Source organism: Myxine glutinosa, chromosome 2 (assembly GCF_964187855.1).
Source record: "Myxine glutinosa chromosome 2, kmMyxGlut1.1, whole genome shotgun sequence".
NCBI classification, from domain to species: Eukaryota; Metazoa; Chordata; class Myxini; order Myxiniformes; family Myxinidae; genus Myxine; species Myxine glutinosa.
This window is the reverse complement of record NC_136262.1, coordinates 157,747,978-157,775,822: the sequence shown is the minus strand read 5'-3', so window position 1 is coordinate 157,775,822 and position 27,845 is coordinate 157,747,978. Positions and strand designations below refer to the sequence as shown.

The 27,845-nt window shown below is 52.0% G+C and overlaps 1 protein-coding gene across 1 annotated transcript in view; it reads right to left on the bottom strand.

Annotated features, from left to right (window-relative positions):
- The window catches only part of LOC144890816 (disabled homolog 2-interacting protein-like), a 75,662-nt gene extending 55,018 nt beyond the window's left edge, over positions 1 to 20,644 (bottom strand). Inside the window, exon 1 of the mRNA XM_078772658.1 lies at positions 20,373 to 20,644. Coding sequence (XP_078628784.1) covers positions 20,373 to 20,644 — 272 coding nt within the window. The remainder of the gene's footprint in view (positions 1 to 20,372) is intronic.
- Positions 20,645 to 27,845: the final 7,201 nt, after the last annotated feature.

The following is a 27,845-nucleotide window of genomic DNA, read 5'->3' as shown; positions in this document are numbered from 1 at the left end:
TCGCCTTTTTTGTCACCCAACGAACTCATCCCCCATGTTTCGTCATCACTCGTCTATAACTTTTTTTAAACATCATGTTTTATATCGCTTTTCACCCGATCTCTCAATGGTGAAGAATCACTTGATAATCAAATAATTGTCAAATCCAAATCCACATTCAGATCTTCACCAAAATCAAATCGATTCGTCCTCGTCACACACACAACCGGTCCATCAGGTTTCGTCCAAATCCGTCCATAACATTTTGAGATATCGTGCGATGTATCGGTTTTCGCTCCATCACTCAATGGTGAAGAATCACATCAAAAATTATACGATCTGGATTCGAATCTTCACCCAAATTGAATCGATTCTTCCTCGTCACAAACACAAACTGTCCACAAAGTTTATTCCAAATCCGTCCATAACCTAACATAACAAAAAAATTCTAGTAGCCGGATCCGAATCCGGATCTTCAGCAAAATCTCATCATTTTGTCCTTGTCACATACGCTACATCTCTGCCAAATTTCGTCCGAATCTGTCCACAACCTTTTGAGATATCTTGTTCACAAACAAACGGACAGACAGACAGGGGTGAAAACATAACCTCCATCCACCTTTGGTGGTGGAGGTAACAACTCAGTGGAATCCCTCAGCCCTGAAACTTCCAAACAATGGCACAGAAAATATTTCAAGAGCAAAATGTGATGGAGATACGACAGGGAGAGCTTGAATTTCCTTAAAGGAATACCATTTCCATTGCGCGCATGGGTCATGTCAGGGCATTCCAAAGGGATATTTTCTCATACTTACACGTCATGTGCAATGTCACCAACACACCTGGTCTTCTTTTGTGTGGTAAACTTTTGCCTAGGTTGAAAAACATTCAAATGTTAGCTTCTTCGACATTTCTTGTGGTAGATGAAGTCAAAAACAAGTTTAAAAAAGTCGAGAGGAGGAAAACAAAATTATTTACTTCAGACGTTTCCATAAATTGGTGTTCTTCGGGGAACTTGACGGCGAAGGATGGTTCATGCCGTCATCGTCCGAACAAGTCAACTTGTTCATATTTAGTTCCCTGAAAAACAACAGAACCCTTGAATCGACAAATGAGTGCAAATGTGCTGAACCGGATATATATACATATACATATACATATACATATACACATTCTCCATTTAAACAACTGACACGACAATGCCCCTGCTGCAACTCGATATGAAAAGATAAAATTCACTTAATGCTGTGAAACCCGTGTGCGATACCTTCGTTGCGATCTCTTGTTGAAAAGAGGCATCGTGGGAAATAAAAAAACGTATGGGGGAGGGGGGGCAGAGAGAATATCTATGAAACAATTCGCAAGATGCCGAACACACGTCCCACACCACGAGATATCTGCATCAAGATGATTTTAATGTTGTTGTTCCATGGTTACCACGTGATACATTTGTGACGTCAGCCTTCCTAGCCGTTAAATATTGAGGCGCTTAAACACGATCCGATTGGTAGATTTTAAATCTTCATCATCGTTATTTATTACGTTTTTAAAATAAATCAATCGTTATATATTTATTTTGGGGAAGTTGCGTTCAGGGTCGCTTGGGGCACTTGAAGGGTGTTGAGACTATTTCGATGTTAAACTTGATCGTCAGGATGATGATCGTAATGTCGATTTTAAAATCCTTTCTTGAATTAATATACACAAAGAATTAAGTTAAGCACCCCCCCCGTTTTTTTACAACCTCGCACATTACAAGTTTGTTGTCGTCAAAACAGTGTAATATACCCATGATATTGCTATATTTTCTGGAGAAGTGATATTATGGTCACATAAAAACAGAACAATCATGCCGTTTTCAATATTTTATTCTGAATAATTTAAGGTGAAATTTTTTGGGAATTTTAGGCATATTTTCACCTCAATTTAAGTATGGAGCTATAGGTCCATCACGGACAGTGTGGATGACGTTTATGTTTTCTAACGTACAGTCATTGTTCTGAGAAGACCTCTAGCGATCTTTGCGTCAATAACGTGTGTAGGACCCACGTGATCGGATCACTGACTCAACCCTACGTCTCATAGACCCTGTAAGCCGTCGTATGCGTTGCTGTGGCAGGTTGTTCCATTCCCGATGTAATGCACGTTCCAATTCATCCAGATTGGCTATTGGAGGGACCATCTTCGCAATTTGTCGTCCCAACATGTCCCAAACGTGCTCGAGGGGGTTCAGATTCAGGACAGGATTAGGGGGTGCTTAACTTAATTCTTTGTGTATACATGGTAATTGCTTTAATAGAAGGTGTTATTTCCATTTAACCTCATCAAGTTCAACCTTCCCGTACGAACACTCCTCCCCCGATAATCAGCATATGACGTCACTATTCTTGCGATCCGCCATGTTGGATCCATCTTACCAGCGACATCGTGAGGATAATTGATTACCAGGGACAGCAAACTAAACGAAACCACGTGGATTGTATCATCGTTTCCACTTTTGTTGAAACTAGCAGGGACCCGAAGAACAGGGTTCCACAGAAAACCCTCCCATTGTTTGGGCAGTGTATAGGCAACAAAGTGCTGTCTCGCATGCTCCCAGAAGTTTATGTTTACTGCGAACAATTCAGTGTCAATTTTCGTCATCCGCACACTTATTGCCAAAAATAATGTTATGAAATTGTTTTATGTTCCCAGAGATCAGACGTTGAAAGGAAAATAAATGATAAATTGCAAAATGAAAGTGTCAATGATGGTGAAAGAAAGCCCCAATCAGGAAAGTCGAACGTCCCTCAGTGGAGAGCATACCTCAGCCAGATGAACAGTTCAGGTTTTATATCCCAGAGTAGACCAGAAAATCACAAAACAGAATCACATTTAATCAAAATCATCCGTCCACAACTTTTTGTGATATTGTAGCGGCTGCCGCTGAGTTTTCACAATCGCCTTGCACCTATCAAGGACGCGGAGCGATCACCATGCCGGGCTCGTCCAGGACGCCCGGGCAGGCCCGCGCTCAACTTGCCAGGCCTCGGTCGGGACGCCCGGGCATGCCCGGGCAGGCTCGCCCTCAACTTGCCAGGCCGCAGCCAGGACGCTGGGCCACGCCCCCTGGCGCCGGGCCTGGGCAAACCCCCTGGGATAATAGATATATATTGCTGACAGATAAACGGGTTTTCAGAGTGCCTGAGTGTTTGATTTCATTAAAGCAACTCGGATGAATTCTAGCTTTTTGTCGCGTCCATTCTTCCGATCGACGTGGGAGCCCCAGCTCCTTCATTGGTGACCTATCGACATGGACACGGCAGTCGCCCTTAAACTGCCTACCTTCTGGGAGGCTCACGCGGCGGTTTGGTTCGCACAGGCGGAGTCCCTGTTCGCCCTGCGAGGCATCACGGCCGACGACACCCGCTTCCACCATGTGGTAGCTGCGCTCGGGTCGGCTACCGCGGCCCGCGCCCTGAGCCTCCTCGAAAGCCCGCCAGCCGCTGACAAATACGGCGCGATTAAGAAGCTTCTCCTCGATGCTTTCGCCCTCCCATCGGCGGAACGCGCACGGCGCCTGCTCGATCTGCCTGAGCTCGGCGACACGCGCCCTTCCGAGCGAATGGACTACATGCTTTCACTGCTCGGCGAGCACTCTCCGGCATTCCTGTTCCGGGAGCTGTTCCTCCGTCAGCTGCCTAACCCGGTACGCCTCGCCCTGGCAAGCACGACGATCACAGATCCCCGGGCCCTTGCCAGAGAAGCCGACAAGATCTCCGCCGCAGGACAGCGCATCGCAGCGGCGACATGGGACACACCGCCGTCCGACGCAACACCCATGGCGCCCGAGCACCCGGCACGGTCGACGGCCGAACTGCCGACGCCATTGGCGGCCGCTCTACCGAGCCGACCACCTCCAGCACGACGCCCGAGGCCTCCACCTGACCAAGCGTGGTGTTACTATCATGCCAGGTTCGGACAGAAGGCCCGGACATGCCGACCCCCGTGCACCTTCGGCAGGCCGGGAAACGGCCGGGCCGGCGTTCATTACCAGCCATGAGCGCCGGCCACACGGGCAACTTACTGTTCATCACGGATAAAGCGTCCGGACGGCGCTTCCTGTGCGACACCGGCGCCCAACTGAGCGTCATACCCGCCTCTGACCAGGACAGGCAATCCGCGGTTTGCGGCCCCTCCTTAGTTGCGGCCAACGGATCGACTATCCGCACCTTCGGCCCGTGCAACGTCACCCTCTGCTTCGGCGGCCAACGCTTTGCTTGGACGTTTGTAACCGCCAACGTGCCCATGGCTCTGCTAGGCGCTGACTTCCTCTGCGCACACGGACTGCTGGTGGACGTCCATCGGCGTCGTTTAATCAACGCTGAAACCTTCAGCTCCCTGGTATGCACATTGAGCAGCTCCGCGCCGACCGAGCTGGCATGCACCGTCCCGGCGGCGAACGAGTTTGCTCGCCTGCTCACGGAGTTCCCGGCCCTCACGCGGCCGACGTTTTCGGCCGTCGCAGTACGGCATGGGATCGAGCACCACATACCAACCACGGGCCCGCCGGTCTACGCCAGGGCCCGCCGCCTCGACCCAGCCAAGCTCGCCGTAGCGAAGGCCGAATTCGACGCGTTGGAGCACCTCGGCATCGTGCGGCGCTCCGATAGCGCGTGGGCCTCGCCACTGCACATCGTGCCAAAGCCGGGGGGTGGATGGCGCCCGTGTGGCGACTACCGCCGTCTCAATGACGCTACCACCCCCGACAGGTACCCGATCCCGCATATCCAAGACTTCTCCGCCCGTCTGGCGGGACGGGTCATTTTTTCGAAAATTGATCTCATACGGGGATATCACCAGGTACCTGTCAGGGCGGCCGACGTCCCTAAAACGGCAGTCATCACGCCGTTCGGCTTATTCGAATTCTTGCGGATGCCGTTTGGTCTCAAGAACGCGGCTCAGGCGTTCCAGGGCTTGATGGACGGCGTGCTGCGTGACCTGCCGTTCCTTTTCGTTTACCTGGACGACATCCTCGTCGCCAGCACGTCCCGGGCCGAGCACCTCCTCCACCTCCGAACACTGTTCGAGCGCCTCAGCGAGCACGGCCTCATCGTCAACCCGGCCAAATGCCACTTCGGCACGACGGCCGTTGATTTTTTGGGCCACCACATCACCAAGAACGGGGCCGTGCCGCTGCCAACCAAGGTCGAGGCCATCACCACGTTCCCGCGTCCCCGCACCATAAAGGCCCTGCAGGAATTCCTGGGAATGGTGAATTTTTATCACCGCTTCGTGCTCCGCGCTGCTCAACTCATGCGGCCCCTCTACGACGCCCTCCGGGGCAAGCCGGCCAAGCACGACATCGCCTGGTCCGCAGCAATGGATGCGGCCTTCCAACGCTCAAAGCGGGCCCTCGCCGACGCAACACTGCTCGCTCACCCGGTGCTCAACGCTCCCATCGCCCTCACCACGGATGCCTCCGACTACGCGGTGGGCGCCGTACATGAGCAATGGGTGAACGGGGTTTGGCAGCCACTCGCTTTTTTCAGCCGGCAGCTCCGGCCGAACGAGCTCAAATACAGCACGTTTGACCGGGAGCTCCTCGGTCTACACCTGGCCGTCCGCCATTTCCGCCACCTCCTGGAGGGCCGACCTTTCACGGCGTTCGTCGACCACAAGCCGTTGATTTACGCCATGGCCAAGGTCACGGAGCCATGGTCGGCCCGCCAACAGCGCCACCTCTCCGCCGTGTCGGAGTTTACCACGGACATCCGGCACGTCGCCGGCAAAAACAACGCCGTGGCCGACTGTCTTTCCCGGGCCAGCGTGAACGCGGTCCACCTGGGCGTGGATTTTGCGCTTATGGCGGCGGACCAAACCACCGACACCACGGTGCAAGCCCTCCGGGCGGCGGACACGGGCCTCCGCCTGGCCGACATCCCCTGCGCGGACACTGTCCTGCTCTGCGACGTCTCCCAAGGCCAGCCTCGCCCCATCGTGCCCGTCGCCTGGCAACGCCGCATCTTCGCCTCCCTCCACGGCCTTTCCCACCCGGGCCGGAAAGCTTCCCAGAAGCTGGTGTCGGCGCGTTTCGTCTGGCACGGCCTTCGTCGGGACGTCCGCGATTGGACCAGCACCTGCACGGCCTGCCAACGGGCCAAGGTCCACCGACACACCCAGGCCCCGCTGGCACCTTTCACCGTGCCCGAACGACGTTTCGACCACGTCAACGTGGATCTGGTGGGCCCCCTCCCCCCGTCACGGGGGTTCACACACCTGCTCACCATGGTGGACAGGACCACCAGGTGGCCGGAGGCCGTTCCCCTCGTCTCCACCACCACCGCCGAGGTGGCGCAGGCTTTCATCGCCACCTGGGTCACCCGCTTCGGCGCACCGGCGGACATCTCGTCAGACCGCGGACCACAGTTCACCTCCGAGCTGTGGGGCGCGGTCGCCCGCAACCTGGGGGTCAAGCTCCACCGTACTACGGCCTACCACCCCCAAGCAAACGGGTTGTGCGAGCGATTCCACCGCTCCATGAAGGCCGCGCTCATGGCCGGCCTTCAAGACGTCGGTTGGGCCGACCGGCTGCCATGGGTCCTTTTGGGCCTTCGCACGGCCCCCAAGGAGGACCTCCAGGCATCCACCGCCGAGCTTGTCTATGGCCAGGTGCTACGCGTCCCGGGCGAATTTGTGCCCGACGCTACCAGTCCCTGGTCCGCAGCTCACCAGCGCTCGGACCTCCAGGAGGCCGCCCGACGGTTTGCCCCCGTGCCAACATCCCACCACGGTGACCCCCAGTCCTACGTCCCCCCAGCACTCCGCACAGCGGAGTATGTTTTTGTGCGTCACGACGCACATCGGTGGCCACTCCAGCCGCCGTACGACGGGCCCTTCCGGGTGCTGCGACGGGACGACAAGTCGTTCGTCATCGACATCGGCGGCAGGTCGGACCGGATTGCAGTGGACCGCCTCAAGCCGGCGCACGTGGACGTCGACCACCCACCACGGGTGGCCCTTCCGCCGCGGCGAGGCCGCCCCCCATCCACGGTGCCCCCCACTCGACCGCCCACCACCTCACCGGACCCCCTCCCACGACCCGCCAGGGGTCGCTTCGGCCGGGTCATCAGGACCCCCCTCAAATTGACCCTGCCGGTGCAAGTCGATTCTGGGGGGACGTGTGTAGCGGCTGCCGCTGAGTTTTCACAATCGCCTTGCACCTATCAAGGACGCGGAGCGATCACCATGCCGGGCTCGTCCAGGACGCCCGGGCAGGCCCACGCTCAACTTGCCAGGCCTCGGTCGGGACGCCCGGGCATGCCCGGGCATGCCCGGGCAGGCTCGCCCTCAACTTGCCAGGCCGCAGCCAGGACGCTGGGCCACGCCCCCTGGCGCCGGGCCTGGGCAAACCCCCTGGGATAATAGATATATACACAAAGAATTAAGTTAAGCACCCCCCCCCCGTTTTTTTACAACCTCGCACATTACAAGTTTGTTGTCGTCAAAACAGTGTAATATACCCATGATATTGCTATATTTTCTGGAGAAGTGATATTATGGTCACATAAAAACATAACAATCATGCCGTTTTCAATATTTTATTCTGAATAATTTAAGGTGAAATTTTTTGGGAATTTTAGGCATATTTTCACCTCAATTTAAGTATGGAGCTATAGGTCCATCACGGACAGTGTGGATGACGTTTATGTTTTCTAACGTACAGTCATTGTTCTGAGAAGACCTCTAGCGATCTTTGCGTCAATAACGTGTGTAGGACCCACGTGATCGGATCACTGACTCAACCCTACGTCTCATAGACCCTGTAAGCCGTCGTATGCGTTGCTGGATAATTGCTAATGTCATACCAATCATTATTTGATCTCACATACCTTAGAATATATGCCAATGTATACATATACACAAAGAATATATATTAGGGGGTGCTTACCTTAATTCGTTGTGTAGGGGTGCTTAACTTAATTCTTTGTGTATATATTGCTGACAGATAAACGGGTTTTCAGAGTGCCTGAGTGTTTGATTTCATTAAAGCAACTCGGATGAATTCTAGCTTTTTGTCGCGTCCATTCTTCCGATCGACGTGGGAGCCCCAGCTCCTTCAATATCCTGCTATTTATCGTTTTTGGCCCTGTCACTCAATGGTGAAGAATCACTATTAAAATTGTAGTAGCCGGATCCGGATCTTCACCAAAATAGAATCGATTCATCCTCATCACAGACACAACCTGTCCAATAAGTTTCGTCCAAATCCATCCATATTTTTATTGTGATATCTTGCGATGTATCGTTTGGGCCCGATCTCCCAATGGTGAAGAATCATCTAAAAACATTCTACTAGCCGGATCCGGATCCGGATCTTCACCAAAATCGAATCATTTCGTCCTTGTCACTTACGCTGCATCTCTACCAAATTTCGTCCGAATCACAACTTTTTGAGATATTTTGTTCACAAACTGTCAGACAAACAGACAAACAGACAGGGGAGAAGACAAAACCTCCATCCATCCACCTTTGGTGGCGGAGGTAACAAACGTGTTGTTCAATATATCTCACTAAAACTAACGTTGCTAATTAACGTAGTCGGCGAATCGTCAGGATAATTGAAATGCGAGGAGGGTGTGGGATCGTGCGAGGTGGGTGTGGGATCGTGCGAGGAGGGTGTGGGATCATGCGAGGAGGGTGTGGGATCGTGCGAGGAGGGTGTGGGAATGTGCGAGAGGGGTTGTGGGATCGTGCGAGGGGAGGTGTGGGAATGTGCGAGGAGGGGTGTGGGAATGTGCGAGGAGGGTGTGGGATCGTGCGAGGGGGGTGTGGGATCATGCGAAGAGGAGGAGGGGAATGGAAATGTGCAAGGAGGTGTGGGATCGTGCGAGGGGGAGGCGGTGGGAATGTGCGAGAGGAGGCGTGGGGTCATGCGAGGAGGGAGGAGGGGGTGTGAATGTGCGAGAGGGGTGTGGGATCATGCGAGTGGAGGGATTCAAATGTGCGAGAGGATGTGTGGGATCGTGCAAGGAGAGGTGTGGAAATGTGCGAGAGGATGTGTGGGATCGTGCGAGGAGGGGGGAGGGGAATGGAAATGTGCGAGATGGGGTGTGGGATCGTGCGAGGGGGGGGGGGGGGAGGGGAATGGAATTGTGCGAGAGGTGGTGTGGGATCGTGCGAAGGGAAGGAGGTGCAAATGTACGAGAGAAGGTGTGGGATCGTGCGAGGAGGAGGGATGGAAATGTGCGAGAGGGGATTGTGGGATCGTGCGAGTGGAGGGATGGAAATGTGCGAGAGGGGGTGTGGGATCGTGCGAGGAGGAGGGATGGAAATGTGCGAGAGGGGGTGTGGGATCGTGAATATTTGCAGCTTCATACATGACATCCTCCCCTTTAAGTCCAAAATTACCAAGAGCAATACGTGCTAGATTTCAAGAATTGACATTTCAAAAGCAACATTTCCAAAACATGTGAAAATATGTGTGCAAACGATTATGAGAATCATGAAAATACGTGAAAATAGAACATGTGTCACCGTGAAAATAGAACGTGTCACCGTGAAAATAGAACATGTGTCAACGTGAAAATAGAACGTGTGTCATCGTGAAAATAGAACATGTGTCACTATGAAAATAGAACGTGTGTCAATGTGAAAATAGAACATGTGTCATCGTGAAAATAGAACATGTGTCACCGTGAAAATAGAACATGTGTCACCGTGAAAATAGAACATGTGTCAACGTGAAAATAGAACGTGTGTCACCGTGAAAATAGAACATGTGTCACCGTGAAAAAAAACATCTTCAAAGATTCAACCGGTCGGGTGCTTTTCTCTCACGCATTGAGCGTCGCGGTGTAGCAGTGGATACAGAGTCCGAGGTGATTCCTTTGGGTCGCGGTGTACCAGTGGATACAGAGTCCGAGGTGATTCCTTTGTCGCGATGTACCAGTGGATACAGAGTCCGAGGTGATCCCTTTGGGTGGCGGTATACCAGTGGATACAGAATCCGAGGTGATTCCTTTGGGTGGCGGTGTACCAGTGGATACAGAGTCCGAGGTGATCCCTTTGGGTGGCGGTGTACCAGTGGATACAGAGTCCGAGGTGATCCCTTTGGGTGGCGGTGTACCAGTGGATACAGAGTCTGAGGTGATTCCTTTGGGTCGCGGTGTACCAGTGGATACAGAGTCCGAGGTGATCCCTTTGGGTCGCGGTGTACCAGTGGATACAGAGTCCGAGGTGATCCCTTTGGGTGGCGGTGTACCAGTGGATACAGAGTCCGAGGTGATCCCTTTGGGTCGCGGTGTACCAGTGGATACAGAGTCCGAGGTGATCCCTTTGGGTCGCGGTGTACCAGTGGATACAGAGGCCGAGGTGATTCCTTTGGGTCACGGTGTACCAGTGGATACAGAGTCCGAGGTGATTCCTTTGGTCTCCACGAAGGGTATAGCGTTCGCAGAGGTTTTCGGGGCATCCGAGCCGGCTGGAGCGGCCACGACGATCTCCGGCAGTGGTGGGTCGAACTGTTGTCCTGACTGTGACGATGCTGCAGGCTCTATCGACTCACAGTGACGGTAGGTTATGTGGTCCTGATGTCGACGAATTTCGCGGCCGTCCTGCAGGCGAATCACACAGGACAGTGGACCTGGCTTCTCGATGATGTCCCCCGGTAGCCACGTTGCACCTGCACCAAAATTTCGGGCAAACACTGGATCTACGATGTTGATACATCGACTGTTGGACGTCTTATCGTGCACCAACTTTTGATTAAGCTGGCTCTGATAAACATTTGATGATATGTCTGGTTTGAGATTGTCAAGTGTCGATCTCAAGTGTTATTTCATCAATAACTCAGACGGAGCTGCACTGGTTGTCGATTGTGGCATGATGCGGTATTTGAACAGGAGACGAGAAAGCTTTGTTTCCAGGATTCCCTCCTGAAGTTTCCGCAATCCGGGTTTGATGATTCCCACGGATCGTTCGGCCAAGCCATTTGAAGCCTGGTGATGTGGGCTGACAAACTTATGTTTGATGCCGTTCCGACGTGTGACCTCGGCAAACTTGGGACTGGAAAAACACGAACCGTTATCACTCACGATCATCCTGGGCAGACCATGAGTGGCGAAACAGCATCTGAATCTTTCGATGACAATGGCTGACGTAGTACCACGCGTCACATAGGCATCAATCCATTTTGTGTGCGCGTCCGTAATTATTAGAATCATGCTGCCGTTAATAGGCCCGGCATAATCGAGATGAAGGCGATGCCACGGTTCGCTGGGCCATTCCCAGGGATGCAGTGGTGCTTTCGCAGGTGTATTCCGGGTGCTCTGGCAGGGGTAACAATGTCGAACATGATGATCGATATCAGCATCAAGATTCGGCCACCACACAAAGTTTCTAGCGAGTGACTTCATCGTCACAATCCCGGGGTGACAGTCATGGATTTCATCCATGACCCTGGAACGCAGATTTCCCGGGATAACGACACGACATCCCCAGAGTAGGCAACCATTTTCCACGCCGAGTTCGTTTTTACGTGCTTTAAAAGCCGCAAAAGCTGGGTCACCCTCAGGTAGCAAATTCCATCCAAGCTGTACAGCCTGGACAGTTCTGGACAGAACGGGGTCTCGTCGAGTATGAGTGCGGATCTGGCCGGAATCGAGAGCACAATCTTCCAGATGATCCATCAGTGCGATAATGGATCCTGGTGCAGGCGAATCATCAACGGATTCTGGAAGGGGTTACCGACTCATGGCATCTGCATTTGTGATAGACGAACCGGGCTTATAACATATGGTGTAGTCATAAGCAGCGAGAAACAGGGACCAGCGGATGATCCTGGGCGGTAGTGTGTCAGATGTCGCCTTAGTTGGACCAAACAGACTGATCAGCGGCTTGTGATCAGTGCGAATCGTGAAATGATGTCCAAGAAGGTACTGGCAAAATTTGCTGACGCCGAAAACGATTCCCAATCCTTCCTTGTCAAGTTGGGAATAGGTCTTCTCTGCCAGGGACAACGTTCTGGATGAAAATGCAACAGGTCTTTCTGTACCATCAGGCATCACGTGTGATAATACACTCCCCACTCCATACCGACAGGCATCGCATGTCAGCACAAGATCCTTCTCTGGATCAAAATGAACGAGAACATTGGACGATTTGAGCAGATCCTTAGAGGTCTGGAATGCTGATTGTTCAGTAGACCCCCAGCTCCGGGAGACTCCTTACCTCAAAAGCCGATAAAGGGGGCCCAAAACGCCGGTCACATTCGGGATGTAACGACCATAGAACTGAAGCAAACCGAGGTATGACTTCAATTCGGTCACGTCTCGTGGAGCAGGAGCATCCTTTATAGCTCGGACTTTCTCATCTGTCAGGTGTAGACCCTCGGCATCAATCGTATGACCCAGGTACGTGACTGATGGCACCATAAACTTGCACTTGTATCGACGCAAACGTAGGCCGGAGTCCGAAATCTACTTCAGAACTCTATCCAGGTTTTGTAGATGTTCCGTGTCCGTACGACCAGTAACCAGAATATCATCCTGGTAACAAACGACGTTGCGTTCGGCGGCAAACAAACTGTCCATGACGCGCTGATAAATTCCAGGTGCAGATTTCACTCCAAAACTGAGTCGGTGGTACCTGTACAACCCACGATGCGTGTTGATGGTAAGATACTGTTTCGAATTCTCGTCCAAGCGGAGCTGTAGATAGGCGGATTTGAGATCGAGTTTCGTAAAAGTCTTGCCTCCCGTGAGATGAGCATAGAGGTCTTCGATCCTCGGGATTGGATATTTATCCAATGAAGAACACTTGTTCACGGTCATTTTATAATCTCCACATATGCGGATGGACTGGTCCGATTTTATGACCGTAACGATGGGCGCCGCCCATTCGGCATGCTGGATTTGCTTGATGATCCCCAGATTTTTTTTTTTTTTTTGTATACAAGATCGAGGCTCGTGAAAGAGCGAACATTAATCACACAGAAAGACAAACAGACACATAAAACATATAACATCGGGAGCGGTAGACAAGATGGGGAGAGAGGGGGAAGGACACGAACACAACATTTGAGAGCAGGGACCGAGAGACGTGGAGACATCGAGAGATCTGAAAGAGGGCGAGGGCTTTGGGGGGGGGGGGCATGGGAAGGTGGGAGAGGTATAAAATATATGGACACTGCCAGGACTTCCAGGAAAGAACTTGGAATTTCAAACAAGGTGGATCTGGGGTGAATTAGCGGGGGTAGAAAAGATCAAGGTTTTGGATGGGGGAAGATAAGAGATGGCGGTGAACAGCTGTTTTAAAGACTTGGCGGGTGGAGTGGGATTGAAGAGAGTGAGGGAGTTTGTTCCAGAGGCAGGAGAAAAGAGGAATGAAGGAGTGAAGGTGAGCAGAGAGTCTTGATTTTGGCAGTTTAACCAAAAGAGGGTTGCAGGCAGATCTTGTGCGACCTGTAGGAATATTTGCGGGACAGAGCACAGAGAGAGCTGGGGGGGCAAGGCCAGAGAGGAGTCAGTAGAAGACGGAAAGACCACCAACCTGCCTGCGGTGAGTGAGTGAGAGGCCCTTGGAGTTAGCTTCATCGCGGGAGATTCCAATGATTCTGAATGCTTTGGTTTCAACAGCGTGAAGGCGAGCTAGGTGTGAGGCAGGAGCACCAGCCCAGAGGGGAGAGCAGTACTCCATTGAGCTGCGGATGAAAGCCTTGTTTGTGGTGAGGAGCTCAGGTGTGCCAAGGAAGGACTTCGCACGACGGAGGATGCCCAGTCGGCGACTGGCTTTGGAGGCCAGATTTGAAATGTGGTTTTTCCAAGAAAGATCATGGCAGATAGTGAGACCCAAAAGCTTGAGTGACAGAACTTCTTGGAGAGGATTATTCAGAAAGTGGATGGGAGGGTTGTCCAGTCGGTCTTTTCGGAGAGGCATCGTAAGAGTGTGAGATTTGTCAGGATTGAAAGACATGTTCCACTTGTTTGCCCAGTCTGTGATTTTGTCAAGGTCTGCAGAGAGTGAGGAGGCTGCAGACTGCCGATCTGAGGGATGAAGAATGGAGCGACAGAGAGTAGAGTCGTCAGCAAAGAGATAGAGAGGATTTTCAAGAGAGTCAGAGAGATCATTGATGAAGACCAGAAAAAGCACAGGGCCCAGAACACTGCCTTGTGGAACTCCAGCCTGAACAGGAAGAGGATATGAGAGAAACCCATTCAGGGCCACACGTTGACGACGACTAGAGAGGAAGTGCGCCAGCCATGCATGGAGATTTCCATGGATACCAAAAGAGGAGAGTTTGGTGAGCAGAGCGGGGTGCCAGAACGTATCGAAGGCACGTGATATGTCAAGGGAGACTGCTCTAATTTCCTGTTTGGCATTGAGGACCTCCATCCATTGTTGAGAAAGCAGAAGCAGCATGTCCAGAGTGGAGTGTCCAGGTCTGAAACCAAATTGATGATCAGAGATCAAGCCATTGGAGAAGAGGAAAGATTTCATATCTGAAGCAATGATGGATTCCATGACTTTGCTGATAATTGGGAGAAGGCTGATTGGTCTGTAGTTGCTGGGATCTGTTTTTGCACCTTTTTTGTGCAAAGCGGTGATGTTGGCAAATTTCCAAGCAGATGGAAGATGACCTTGAGCAAAAGAGAGGGTGAAGAGAACAGAGAGGGGGAGTGAAAGAGCGGAGGAACATGATTTTAGGACCCGTGGGCTGATGCCGTCAGGTCCAGTTGCAGAATCAGTGTCGAGGGTTGACAGAAACTTTTCCACCTTGTCAGGAGGAAAGGACACAGAGTCCAGGAGCAGCTGGGTACGACTGGGTACGGTGGGTACAGAGAGGGATGGTTTTGGGACACAAGATTTAGAGGCAAACACAGAGTTGAGGCATTCAGCTTTTTCACGTGCGGAGTCATCCGTGTGGGCATTTAAGGTGAGGGAGGGGATGGAGGGGGAACAAACACCAGAAACAGATTTCACCAGACGCCACCAGGATTTGGAAGAGGGAGACAGATAAGAGAGTTCGGTCCTGAGGACGGAGAGATATTGTTTCCTGGCTCTCCTGAGGGTGGACACACACTTGTTTCGGGCTTTGTGAAAGGAAATGAGATTTCCTTCCGTTGGATTTGCTTTCCAGGAGACGAAAGCAAGTTGTTTCTGGGCAATAGCCTCACCACAAGGTTCCATGTACCATGGACGGGAGGAAGGGTATGACAACTGAAGACGAGAAGGGATAAATCTGTGCATGAGAGAGAGCAATTTACTTTGGAAGAATTCCCAGGATGAGTTGATGTCAGAGGCAGTAGAGATGGGAGACCAGTCCAGATGATTGATGGCTGCTTGAAGACCGTGCCAGTTGGCCTGAGTGAAATGCCAGACTCGTCGACGCTGAGGAGGCTCTCTGAAAATGGTCAGAGAGATGTCCACTTTAACAAGCACATGATCAGAAGAGCCGATTGGAGCAGAAGAAGAGCAGCAGACATTTTCAGGGAAGTTAGTCATAACCAAGTCCAGAAGAGAAGATTCTCCGTTGACTGAGATCCGGGTTGGGAAATTGACAGATTGTGTCAGTCCCAGTGAGTCGCAGAAGTCCTTTGCTGAGGAGCCATGGCTGGTGAGAGAGGTACCCACACCCAGCCAACTGGCATGATGACAGTTGAAATCACCACATATGAGGAAGAGAGAGTTGGGATGAGTAGATAGAAGTTGGTCCATATTATCAGACAGTGAGATGTAGATGGAGTTATTACTGTTTGGTCGACGGTACAACACACATATGAACAAGAGGTGGGAGCGAAGGGGAAGCCGTAGCCAGAGGTATTCCTGGGGGTGAGGTGGAGAGAGTGCAGTGCAGGGCGAGTGAGGAAGAGAGTTTTTGATAAAGATAGCAACCCCACGTCCAGGACGAGGCTCAGGTCTATCATACCGGAGGAGGGAGTAACCCAGGAGAGATACTAAGGAATCAGAGACATCATGAAGGAGGAAAGTTTCTGTTAAGCAGATCACGTCTGGTTTGACAGAAGCAACCTGTATGGAGAGATCAGTTAAGTTTGAACGAAGGCCCGGATGTTTGAGGTCCATACCGTTAATGAAGAGGAAGGGGGAGCATCGGATACAGAACAGGGGGGGGGGGAGGGGTAGGGTAAGATGTGGAAGAGGTGGAAGAGGTAGGGAGAGCTGTTGAAGGTGTGTCAGAGATTTCAGAATAGCTCGGAGAAAGGGAAGGATGGGGCGGCCAAAAGGTTTGATGGTGATTGGGTGAGGCACAATGAGGTGTTATTTGAGGAGGGGGAAGAGCGAGGCAGAAGGTTGGGGGAGATGGAGGTGAGAGTTGGAAGGGGGAAGAAGCGGGGAGGACGCTTTGAGGAGAGGGAGTGAGAGGGGGGAAATTGAGAAGAAAAGGAGATTTTCAAGATGCTCCAGTTCCTTGTCAATCCGCTCACGCAGGGTGAAAGGGACTGGGCGAGCTCTGAAAATATAGGATTGGCATCCCGGTCAACCCTGAATTTAGCCGTATGTCCTTTCAAGGTTCCAAGCTCATCCTTGAAGACATCCAGGTACGTATCCAGCACATTTTTGAGTGTGTATGCTGCGGTAGCAGAAACGTTGACTGCCCGGAGTTGATGAATGCTTTTCCACTTCAGTCGAATTATGCTCAACCAGTTCCTGCTGAGTAAGGAAGGGCCCTTTCCAGGAATGACGATCAGGGGTAGGTGAAAGTCACGGTTATCGTAGCCCACCGTGAGGTCACATGTACCGCAGGGAACAATCTTCTCACCTGTATAGGTGGAGAGTCCATAGGTAGTAGGTTTCAGATGGGGTCGGTCAGCATCACTCCACAGGTTTGTGAAAACAGCATGGCTGATGAGCGAGATGGCCGCACCAGTGTCGACCTCCATTTGCAATGGTCGATTGTTGACGACAACAGTGGCAAGAAGAGGGTCCCGTCTATGGTGAGAATCAATATGAAGCAGGTCATACGATTCTGAGTTGTCAGAAACAGAGCTCACCTGGTCAAGCTCAGGTTCCTCCGAATCGATAAACTGATGAATCTTGTCAGCAGCTTTCCCTTTTCCCGATTTGCGAGTGATGCAAGCTGGAGCAATATGGCCAGTTTTCGAACAGAAATGGCAGGTTGCATCTTTGAACCGACACGTCTCCGGAGGGTGCTTTCCGTTGCACTGAAAACATTTGTTGTGTGTTTGAGACTGCACTGGCTTCTGACGAGGAGCTTTGTTCCAATGTTTTGGCTGAACATGATCCAACCGATTCACAGCAGGGCTGGTACCAGACGAGCGAGTGGCACCGATGCTTGTAGCGTTGCGTTCAGCACTCTCCATGGAAATGGCGGCGTCTCTGGCATTTTGGAACGTCAGTCTTCTCTCAGCAAGCAGGCGTCTACGAGTGCGGTCATCGGACATGCCAACCACCAGCAAATCACGGAGCATGTCATCAATCGTGTCCCCAAACTCACACAGATGTGACAGTTTTTTGAGGTGTGCAATGAAGTCTGCGATCGACTGACCTTGCTGTTGTCTGCACATGTAAAAATTAAACCGACACAGGATGACTGAAGGAGATGGATTACAATGTTCCTTCAAAGCGGCCTTGAGCTCTGCATACGTGAGCTCCTGGATTGTCCGAGGCCGAATCAGGTTTTTAACGAGTGTGAACGTCTCACCTCCACAAACGGACAGGAAGACGGCCTTCATCCGGGCTTCGGTCGCGATGCCGTTCGTCTCGAAGTAAAAAGACAACCGCTCAGAATACTCCCCCTCATGAGGGGCGAATTCATCGATATGGCCGAAAGAAGTCATGGTCCAGATGTTTATCCTCGTCGCTATGGAAGGTATCTCGACAAACTACGATCGATTGTCATGCACGTTTATTCACTCTGCCAATACAGGCCCGATTCACCTCAGCGCCATCCGAGCATGGGCGTAGGGATACAATGCGGTCACGGTGTAGGGATACAACGATGAATATTTGCAGCTTCATACATGACAACCTGCTTATCTCATGGTCAAACCTCTGATAACTATTGTTGCCCTTTAATATTTCATTAGTGACAGCAGACAGCCTCCGTCTAGTTACCCTCGCCTGAGAGGTTATTACTCCCGCCAGAGAGTGATGCATTCGATCGTGTCCATGCGTGTGTGTTCGTGTGTTTGTGAACAGGATATCTGGAAAAGTTCTGAACGGATTTGGATGAAAGTTGGTGGGATGATTGCCCTTGGGATAAGGAAGAATTGATTAGTTTTTGGTGAAGCTCAGGATATTATTCCGGATCCAGGAATTTGTTGAAGGATTTTTTTACCATTGGAAGACAGGGCTCATTTTTTTAAACATTATCTTCTATGTGTTCTATATATAACATTGTGTTATGAAAATAGTTTTCATATTTGTTGTAAATGTAGTTTAAACTCGTGGTTATGCATTAGAGTGGTGTATTGTGTTAGCAGCGTCATCTTCAAGGTTCTTTTTTTTTTTCTAATGAAGACATATTCTGTCATTTTGAAACCACCAAAGTGTGTATTAGGTTTCCCCGTTTCAGAAAATGTATCGTTTGATACGTATAATGCTTTAAAACTGTTTTTTTTTTTTTTTACATCAGAAGAGATATCAACATTTACCTCAGCGAATGTCAATCGCGGTGTCAGTATTTGATGAACTTATAAAGACTTAGGTGAGTTATAAGTGTGACCTGCATGTGCACGGGATTCTTCCCAGAAGAATGAGTGGTCGCATTAGCTCGTACGACTTAAAATAAGCGAGTTTTGTTTTCACGTTTGGGCCAGTTTTACATGTTGTTGTAGGAGCTGGGCTCCAACGTAAATCGGAAGAATGGACGCGACAAAAAGCTGGAATTCGTCCGAGTTTCTTTATTGTGTCAAATCAACTCGGGTACTCTGAAAAGCCCGTTTATCGGGCAGCAATATATATACACATTATCCCGGAGCGTTTGCCCGGGAAAGGCGAGACCGGGCGTGCCCGGGCGTCCTGGGCGAAACCTGGAAAGGCGAGTCTGGACATGCCCGGGCGTCCTGGACGAGGCCTGGCAAGTCGAGAGCGGGCATGCCCGGGCGTCCTGGACGAGCCCTGGAAAGGCGAGGCTGGGCGTGCCCGGGCGTCCTGGGCGAACCCTGGAAAGGCGAGTCTGGACATGCCCGGGCGTCCTGGACGAGGCCTGGCAAGTCGAGAGCGGGCATGCCCGGGCGTCCTGGACGAGCCCTGGAAAGGCGAGGCTGGGCGTGCCCGGGCGTCCTGGGCGAACCCTGGAAAGGCGAGACCGGGCGTGCCCGGGCGTCCTGGGCGAAACCTGGAAAGGCGAGTCTGGACATGCCCGGGCGTCCTGGACGAGGCCTGGCAAGTCGAGAGCGGGCATGCCTGGGCGTCCTGGACGATCCCTGGAAAGGCGAGGCTGGGCGTGCCCGGGCGTCCTGGGCGAACCCTGGAAAGGCGAGTCTGGACATGCCCAGGCGTCCTGGACGAGGCCTGGCAAGTCGAGAGCGGGCATGCCCGGGCGTCCTGGGCGAGCCCTGGAAAGGCGAGACCGGGCATGCCCGGGCGTCCTGAGCGAGCCCGGCATGGTGATCGCTCCGCGTCCTCGGTAGGTGCAAGGCGATTGTGTCTACCCAGCGGTAGCCGCTAAATTGTATCCCTGAGGAATGAAACGCACGTTTTCCTGGCTTACAATTTTATTTGAAGTCACACATGCCTCAAAATACACTCACTTATGTAGAATTGAACGCTGAATCCGAAAATGTAAGTGAAATTGCCTTGTTTTTTTTTAACATTATCTTCTATATATTATATCGATATATATATCTGTGCAGTGTCTGTCTTGTGTTGTCTTGTGTTGTCACTGAACTACTCCCTCAAACTGTTGTGAAATTGTACTATTCCAACTTGACTCACGGCGGGAGTATGCGCTCTACTGAGTGGCGTTCTCGTTGCATTTGAGTTTGTTTGTCTGTCTGTCTGTTTGTCTGTCTGTTTGTCCGCACAGAATAAATATGATTTTCTCTACAACCGTTGGTCCGATTGGCAGGAAATTTACACCATAGGTGCAACTCCACCTGTAGTATTTTTTAATGATAATTATGACGTCATAGGTCACGTGGGTCGGCCGTCATCTTGGAAACACCGAAAAACTTTGCACCTCCATATCTCCGAAAGCGCTGAAAAGAAAAAAAATTGACGACTCATTGTAAAGAACTCTGCATTTGGAAGAACATCTGTTAATGATGATGTCATAGGTGCCTCCATTATGACGTCATAATTCGACAAGTACAAAACTTCATCCGATCAAGATGAAATTTCTTGAGCATGATCTTGGGATAAATTGGTGGAGAAAAAATATAATGATGACGTCATCGGTCACGTGGTTCGGCCGTCATATTTGTTTTAACACAAAAGCCTTGAAAACCACTGATACATCCTGGTGAAGGTTTGCTATCTCTGATTGCTCTTTCTTGTTCTTGTTACATATTGTCTTGACCCCTGCCTCCACCATGACCATGCCCTCGACGACCACTACGACCATGACCACGATCACAACGACCACTACGAGCATGACGACGACGACCACAGCGAGCACGACCACGACTACGACTACGACGACCACGACCACGACCATGACCACGATCACAACGACCACTACGAGCATGACCCCGACGACCATTACGAGCATGACCACGACTACGACGACCACGACCACGACCAGGATATCCTCTCTGTTAAATTGCCTGCTCCATATTTTCACTCACTGATGTTCTTTTCATAATCAGCCTTCAAAAGAGTGCTGAGAATGATTATTTATCAATTTAGTATCACGTGGTTTACACACAGATAAAGCAATTATCAACAATGACTATTGTGCATTTATAAAAGAATTTTTTGTGGGTGTCATTCATCTCAGTTAGAAAGGGCTTCCAAAAGAATAGGTATACAGTGAAAATGTCGGTCAGGTGATCATGCCATTCAACCAAATAGCTGCATCTGACTGTGTGTCCTGTGTCTCGGTGTTGCTGCCACGAAGCTGCTCCAGGGCTTCGGATATTTCAAGGTAGTTGGACCACGCAGCATCAATGGTGATACACACTGGGTGTGGGGGGGGGGGGGGGGGGGGGGGATGTAACCGTCTCACTTTCTCCATGTGTCCACCCGCTGTGGGAGAAGCTGCGTATGGTGTTTGCGCCCATGACGAATGCAGGTCATTTTGTGTGAGGTTGGTTCCAGGATCCGTCACATTATTGTTAATTAAGCAACTCTTGCAACACCCAGAGGGCACAGCAAGCTTGGCCTGCCAAACTGGTCTGGTGGATACCTGTTCTCTTAACCTCAAAACTTATTTGCTTTAGAGTCTAATTTCACCATGGAAGTGAACACGTCACTCCACCTTGATTATAAATGAATAACTTATTATAGACATCCAAACAGAAAACGAAACACAGAAAATACAAAAGGCCAATCACTAACTCCACTGCTGTGGGCCAGCAGGGGAAGCTAAAGAATGAGGGGAGGGAATTGAATCGAATGGAAAGGAATGATTTGACAATTAAAGGAAGGGCGACCTTCCTATGGGATTTTTCAAACTGAAGCCAAACCTTTTTACAAACTGGAAAATAATAAAATATAATCAACTTATTTTCTTGGAGTCGAGTTACAAATGCTTTTTTGTGTATAATGACGAGGTTCGTGAAGGAGCTCGAACGTAGAATGGATCAGGACGAAACGGAGCAAAAGGAACAGGAGAAGGAGAGAGGGGAAACACCAACAACAGGGTTGGGGGACAAAATCGAGGGGGACTTGGAGGAAATTAGGGATGTGGGGAAAATGGGCATGGGGTGGACAAGATGGAAACGTTCCAATTATGGAAATTGCAGAAACAGCATGGAAATGCTTGCACGTTGTTGTGATTCATCCGGTCGAAATAAATCAGTAAAAGTTTATAATTGAAAAAGCTGGACTTGCAAGTTGGAGGAGCCGACGTTTCAGCAAGAATCCACTCGTCTTGTTCACAGCAGACGTTCAAGTGAAGAGGAACCTCGGAAATTTCCAAGTCATTGCCACGTGGTCTGTTGACCAATCCAGCGTCCCGTGATGATTACAGACGACGTGGGACAGATGTAATAGCCTTGTCCCACGTCCGTGACAGGTTACATCGCAAACCGCCCCTTTTGTTGAGAGATGGTGATTCAACTCTTTCTCAAATTGATTCTTTTACACCACGACCAAAGCACTTTTCTTCTCTACCCAAGAAGACGACTTGACTGTTATCGAAGCTGTGACCGTGCAGGTTCAAATGCGTATTCACAGCAGAGCCTTTTCATAAGCCGGACGACGATGGTGATTCATACGGGCCTGAAGACTTTGCCAACGTTCTCCCATGCGGAGGGCTCAGTGTGTGATGGGTCTCCACATCCGATGCCATACGCCAAGTCACGTTTCCTATCCTTCTGGATCTTGGCCTTATCATGAACTAACTGGCTGCGTGGAATTCTGTGTGGTTCTTATGATGTAACAATTCCAAATTTGGAGAAGGACATTGTTAACAAAATAATCATAACGAAGTTAACACCTGATGTCGTTTCACTAGTCATTTTACTAACAGTAAACCATGTGACCCACATTGATGACTTGGGTTGTGACGACGATTCTGTAATCGACAAGCATCCGTCACCGTGCGATGCGGAGCTGTCCATGCCTTTGCGTTTACGAACGAGAATTCACCTGATGTTTACGATTATGAAATTAAACACAAAAAATAATGAAACTAAATAACATAAAAATAGGCGAAAAACTACGACCGTAAATATAAACGTAGCCGGTGCTAATTCTCCATCCATATCACAACTTTATCTAACAATGGCAATCTTGAGAAACGTGTTCAATATTAAACACGATGATCCGTGTGATGGTGACATTAGCGTCGACCACAAAAGGTGGAATTGCAGTCTGAGTAAGTGGTTTGAATTGGGCAGGTATTACATTAGTCATTGGTGAGCCAGGTGGGTGTTCATCAACAATCAGGGTAAAGGTGAATCCAGCATGGTTTCCAAAAGATTAGTACATATATATATTTATTTATTTATTATTGTCACCTTCATGTACGATTTGAACCCACAACTCTGCATAATCCGTCATCCATACCTTGAATCAGCCAAACCAACGTGGAAGATGAACAAGAGAGGGTCTTCCTCCAATGGGGGGAGAAATCCATGTCCTCTATTATAAACACCACTGGGGGCGTAGTGAAGCAATTATTTGATTAATGAACAGGATTAAATAATTAAATTGACATACGTGAGAAATATGTGTGGGGAAAATGACATGCTCAGTCAGGCTCGCTCAGATAGCTCAGATGGCAGAGCACTGGTACGGTTCACCAGAGGTCCTTGGGTTGATTCCTGGTCCTGGCACGTAATTTTCCCACATATGTCAATTTCATTTTTAATCCTGTTTACGAATCTAATTGTACCAATAGTATTAACTAGCCAATAGGAAATTGACTCCTCTCATCCATGGATATTTCTTGTATTTCCTCTATTTCCGTGAGTCTGATTTGCATTCAGGAACAGAACAATTATGGTTAACAGTTTTTAAATTTCCTCTCTTTTGTCTAAATCCTTAAATTTATTTAAGCGGATAAACCGCTTCAATATTTGGCTTTGTCCTTCCTGGCATTCACCCATCAAATATGAAGAAGAGCCTTTCTAACCCACCGCGCATATGTAACCCATCATTCAATATCTGTGCCAAATTTGAACAAGATCGGTGAATCCATGTCCGAGAAATGGTTGAGGACTTCTTCAATATCGGGCTTTTTACAACTAAAATGGCCGCCAGTGTACCAGTCGGCCATCTGTCATCACATCGCAAAATAAAGTGAGGTGCACGTGTTTGTCATCATGTGCTGTGATTGTGCCAAGTTTGAACAAAATTGGACCATGCATGTCCGAGAAATTGTTGGAGACATGCTTAAGTAACAAAATGGCCACCAGTCTACCAGTCGGCCATCTTTCATCAGATCGCAAAATAAAATGAGGTGCACGTGTTTGTCATCATGTGCTGTGATTCCATCACACCTGGATGCGCGAATGATCGTGTACAGCAGTTTATCATTGCTGTGTGACTCTCGTCTACCCTGGAGTCTCGACATGGTATTGGACAAGGAAGACGACTTACAATGTGAAGGGTAGTTTAATGGTAAGTAGCGTCCTTGTATTTAACGAATGTTGTGGAGGTGAATACTCGCACCCCATTTCGTCTGTCGAAGAATGTTTGTTTGTGTATCCATATCCATTTATTTATTGGGTGAATGCGGTTGCTAAATGAAAGTGAAGTTGACAGGCCTTGCCGTGTAAGATTCCCATTGACTTGTGCTTTAACCGCAGGATGTGCTTCCCCTCATACTCCACCCAACTGCTCCCCATTCTGGCATGGCCTCTCATCGTTCACCTTCACCGGACTATGTTCTACTTCCTGGTTTTACATTTGGAGAGCATTAAACCGTTTGTTTTGAATATCAGAAGTCAAATGACTACGTTGAAGTGTGGTGCTGCGCACACACGACTCGATTGCCAGAGAGGTAGGCCACAACGCGTTTGTTATAACAAAGTCTTTATTCCAAAGCTCGTACTGCAGCACTGGGTGGGCTCGAGCTTAGAGCCTGCATATATGTGCCGAGGCCACGCCTAGTCCCTGGGCGTGGCCGATCGGTCGAAGGGCGGCGCATGTGCTTTCGATCCACACCTGGGCGCTTGCGCCACACACTGGTGCGCGGAATTATTGCCCCTTGTGCCCGCCACACACGCCCCCCCCCCCCCAGAATTCCCGCGCACCCGAAGGGTGTTTGCGGGGAAGCCGGATGACCCGGCCGAAACGCCCCCTGGCGATGGGTGCAGGGCTGGGGGGTAGCGGGCCGGCGGGGCTGGGGGGTGCCGGGGGTCCGACCGCCGGGGGGCGGCCTCGATGCGGAGGCAGAGCTGCTGGCGGGGGGTGGTCCGGATCGAGGTGGGCCGGCTTTAGGCGGTCCACGGAAATGCGATCCGGGGCACCGCCGATGTCAATGGTGAAAAATTTGTCCCCGGTGTCCAGCACGCGGAAGGGCCCGTCGTACGGGGGCCGTAGCGGTGCCCGGTGGGCGTCGTGCCGGATGAAGACGTACTTTGCCGTGCGAAGCTCCGGGGCAACGTGGGAAGGCGGGCAACCGTGGTGTGCCGTTGGCACCGGGGCGAACCTCCGGGCGGTCTCCTGAAGGGCGGAGCGCTGTTGCGCCGCGGACCAAGGAGCCGTGGAGTCGGGGATAAATTCACCCGGTACCTGCAGTGGCTGCCCGGAGACCAGCTCCGCCGAGGATGCGCGCAGGTCATCCTTGGGCGCCGTCCTGAAGCCCACCAGGACCCAGGGGAGTCTGTCGACCGAGCTGCCGTCGCGGAGGCTGGCCCGGAGCGCGGCCTTCATTGAGCGATGAAAGCGCTCGCACAGGCCATTGGCTTGGGGGTGGTAGGCCGTGGTGCGGTGTAGTTTCACCCCGAGCCCTTGCGCCACCGCGGCCCAGAGCTCCGAGGTGAACTGGGGGCCGCGGTCGGACGAGATGTCCGAGGGGGCACCGAACCGGGCAACCCAAGTGGCGATAAAGGCTTGTGCCATCTCAGCCACAGACGTCGCCACCAATGGGACTGCCTGCAGCCACTGTGTGGTGCGGTCGACCATGGTGAGGAGGTGGGTGAACCCCCGCGAGGGGGGCAGAGGTCCCACCAAGTCGACGTGCACGTGGTCGAACCGACGCTCGGGCACCGCAAACAGGGCCAACGGGGCCTGGGTGTGGTGGTGGACCTTTGCACGCTGGCACGCGAGGCATGTCCTGGCCCAGTCGCGGACATCCTTCCGGAGGCCATGCCAGACGAACTTCGCCGCGACGAGCTTCTGGGATGCCTTCGTGTCCGGGTGGGACAGGCCGTGGATGGCGTCGAAAATGGGGCGCCGCCAGCCAGCGGGCACGATGGGGCGAGGCCGGCCGAGGGAGACGTCGCATAGCAGGGCCGTGCCCGCGGCGTCGAATGGCACCTCGGTGATGCTGAGGCCCGTGACGGCGGTCCGCAAGGCCTGGACGCTGGAGTCGGCGGTCTGGTCCTCCGCCATCCGGGCATAGTCGACCCCGAGGTGGACCGCGTGCACAACGGACCGGGAAAGGCAATCCGCCACCGGGTTGTCCTTACCCGCCATGTGACGGATGTCCGTCGTGTACTCGGACACGGCAGAGAGGTGACGCTGCTGCCGTGCCGACCATGCCTCGGCAACCTTGGCCATCGCGAACACCAGGGGCTTGTGGTCGACGAAAGCCGTGAACGGGCGGCCCTCCAGCAGATGGCGGAAGTGTCGGACCGCCAGGTGGAGCCCGAGCAGCTCGCGGTCGAAGGTGCTATAGCGGCGTTCGTGCGGGCGAAGCTGCCGGCTAAAAAACGCCAGTGGTTGCCAAGCACCACGCACCCATTGCTCGTGCACCGCACCCACTGCGTAGTCCGACGCGTCGGTGGTGAGGGCGATTGGTGCATCTGGCGCCAGGTGCGCCAGCATGGTGGCGTCGGCCAGGGCCAGCTTTGCGCCCGCAAACGCCGCGGCCATCAGCTCCGACCAGGCGATGTCACCTTTGCCCGGCTTGCCCCGGAGGGCCTCGTGCAAGGGGCGGAGGAGCTGGGCGACGTGGGGCACGAAGCGGTTGTAAAACTTTACCATGCCCAGGAACTCCTGGAGCCCCTTGATCGTGCGGGGCCACGGGAAATCCCTCACCGCCTCCACCTTGGCCGGTAAAGGGACGGCCCCGTGCCTGGTGATGCGGTGCCCCAAGAAGTCGATGGTGGCGACGCCGAAATGGCACTTGGCAGGGGTTGATGATTAGGCCATGCTGGCCCAGGCGTTCGAAAAGCATGCGGAGGTGGAGCAGGTGCTCCTCCCAGGACGCGCTCGCGACTAGGATGTCGTCCAGGTAGACAAACAGGAAAGGTAAGTCGTGCAAGACGTTGTCCATAAGCCGGTGAAATGCCTGGGCTGCATTCTTCAACCCGAAGGGCATTCTTAGGAACTCGAAGAGGCCGAAAGGGGTGATGACGGCCGTCTTCGGGACGTCGTCCGGTTGGACGGGAACCTGGTGGTAGCCCCGGATGAGGTCCACCTTAGAAAACACGGTCGTGTTTGCCAACCGGGCGGAAAAGTCCTGAATATGTGGGACCGGGTAGCGGTCGGGGGTGGTGGCATCATTGAGCCGGCGGTAGTCCCCGCACGGCCGCCATCCCCCGCCGGGCTTCGGCACAATGTGCAGAGGAGAAGCCCAAGCACTGTTGGAGCGCTGTATGATCCCCAGCCTCTTCAGTGTGGCGAACTCCGCTTTCGCCACGGCGAGCTTTGTGGGCTCGAGTCGGCGTGCCCGGGCATAGACCGGCGGCCCGATCGTGGGGATATGGTGCTCCACCCCGTGTTTAACGGCCACCGCTGAGAAGGTGGGCCGCATGAGGGCCGGGAAACTGGCGAGGAGGCGGGTAAAGTCGTCCGCTGCCGGAAGCGTGCAAACTAAACTCGCCGGGACGGAACCTTCCAGCAAGCCGCTTGGCAAGCCGCTTGGTGAGCCACTCAACGAGCCGCTCAGCGAACAAGTGAGCGAGCTAAAGGTTTCGGCCTGGACGAGCCGTCTGCACTTCACGTCGACCAACAACCCATTCGCACATAGGAAGTCCGCACCAAGCAGTGCCATTGGCACGCTGGCGGTCACGAACGACCATTGAAAGCGCTGCCCTCCGAACTGCAGGGAGAGGCAATGCTTCCCGAATGTGCGGATGGGTGTACCGTTGGCGGCAAGCAAAGCGGGGCCCCGGCCCGCGGTT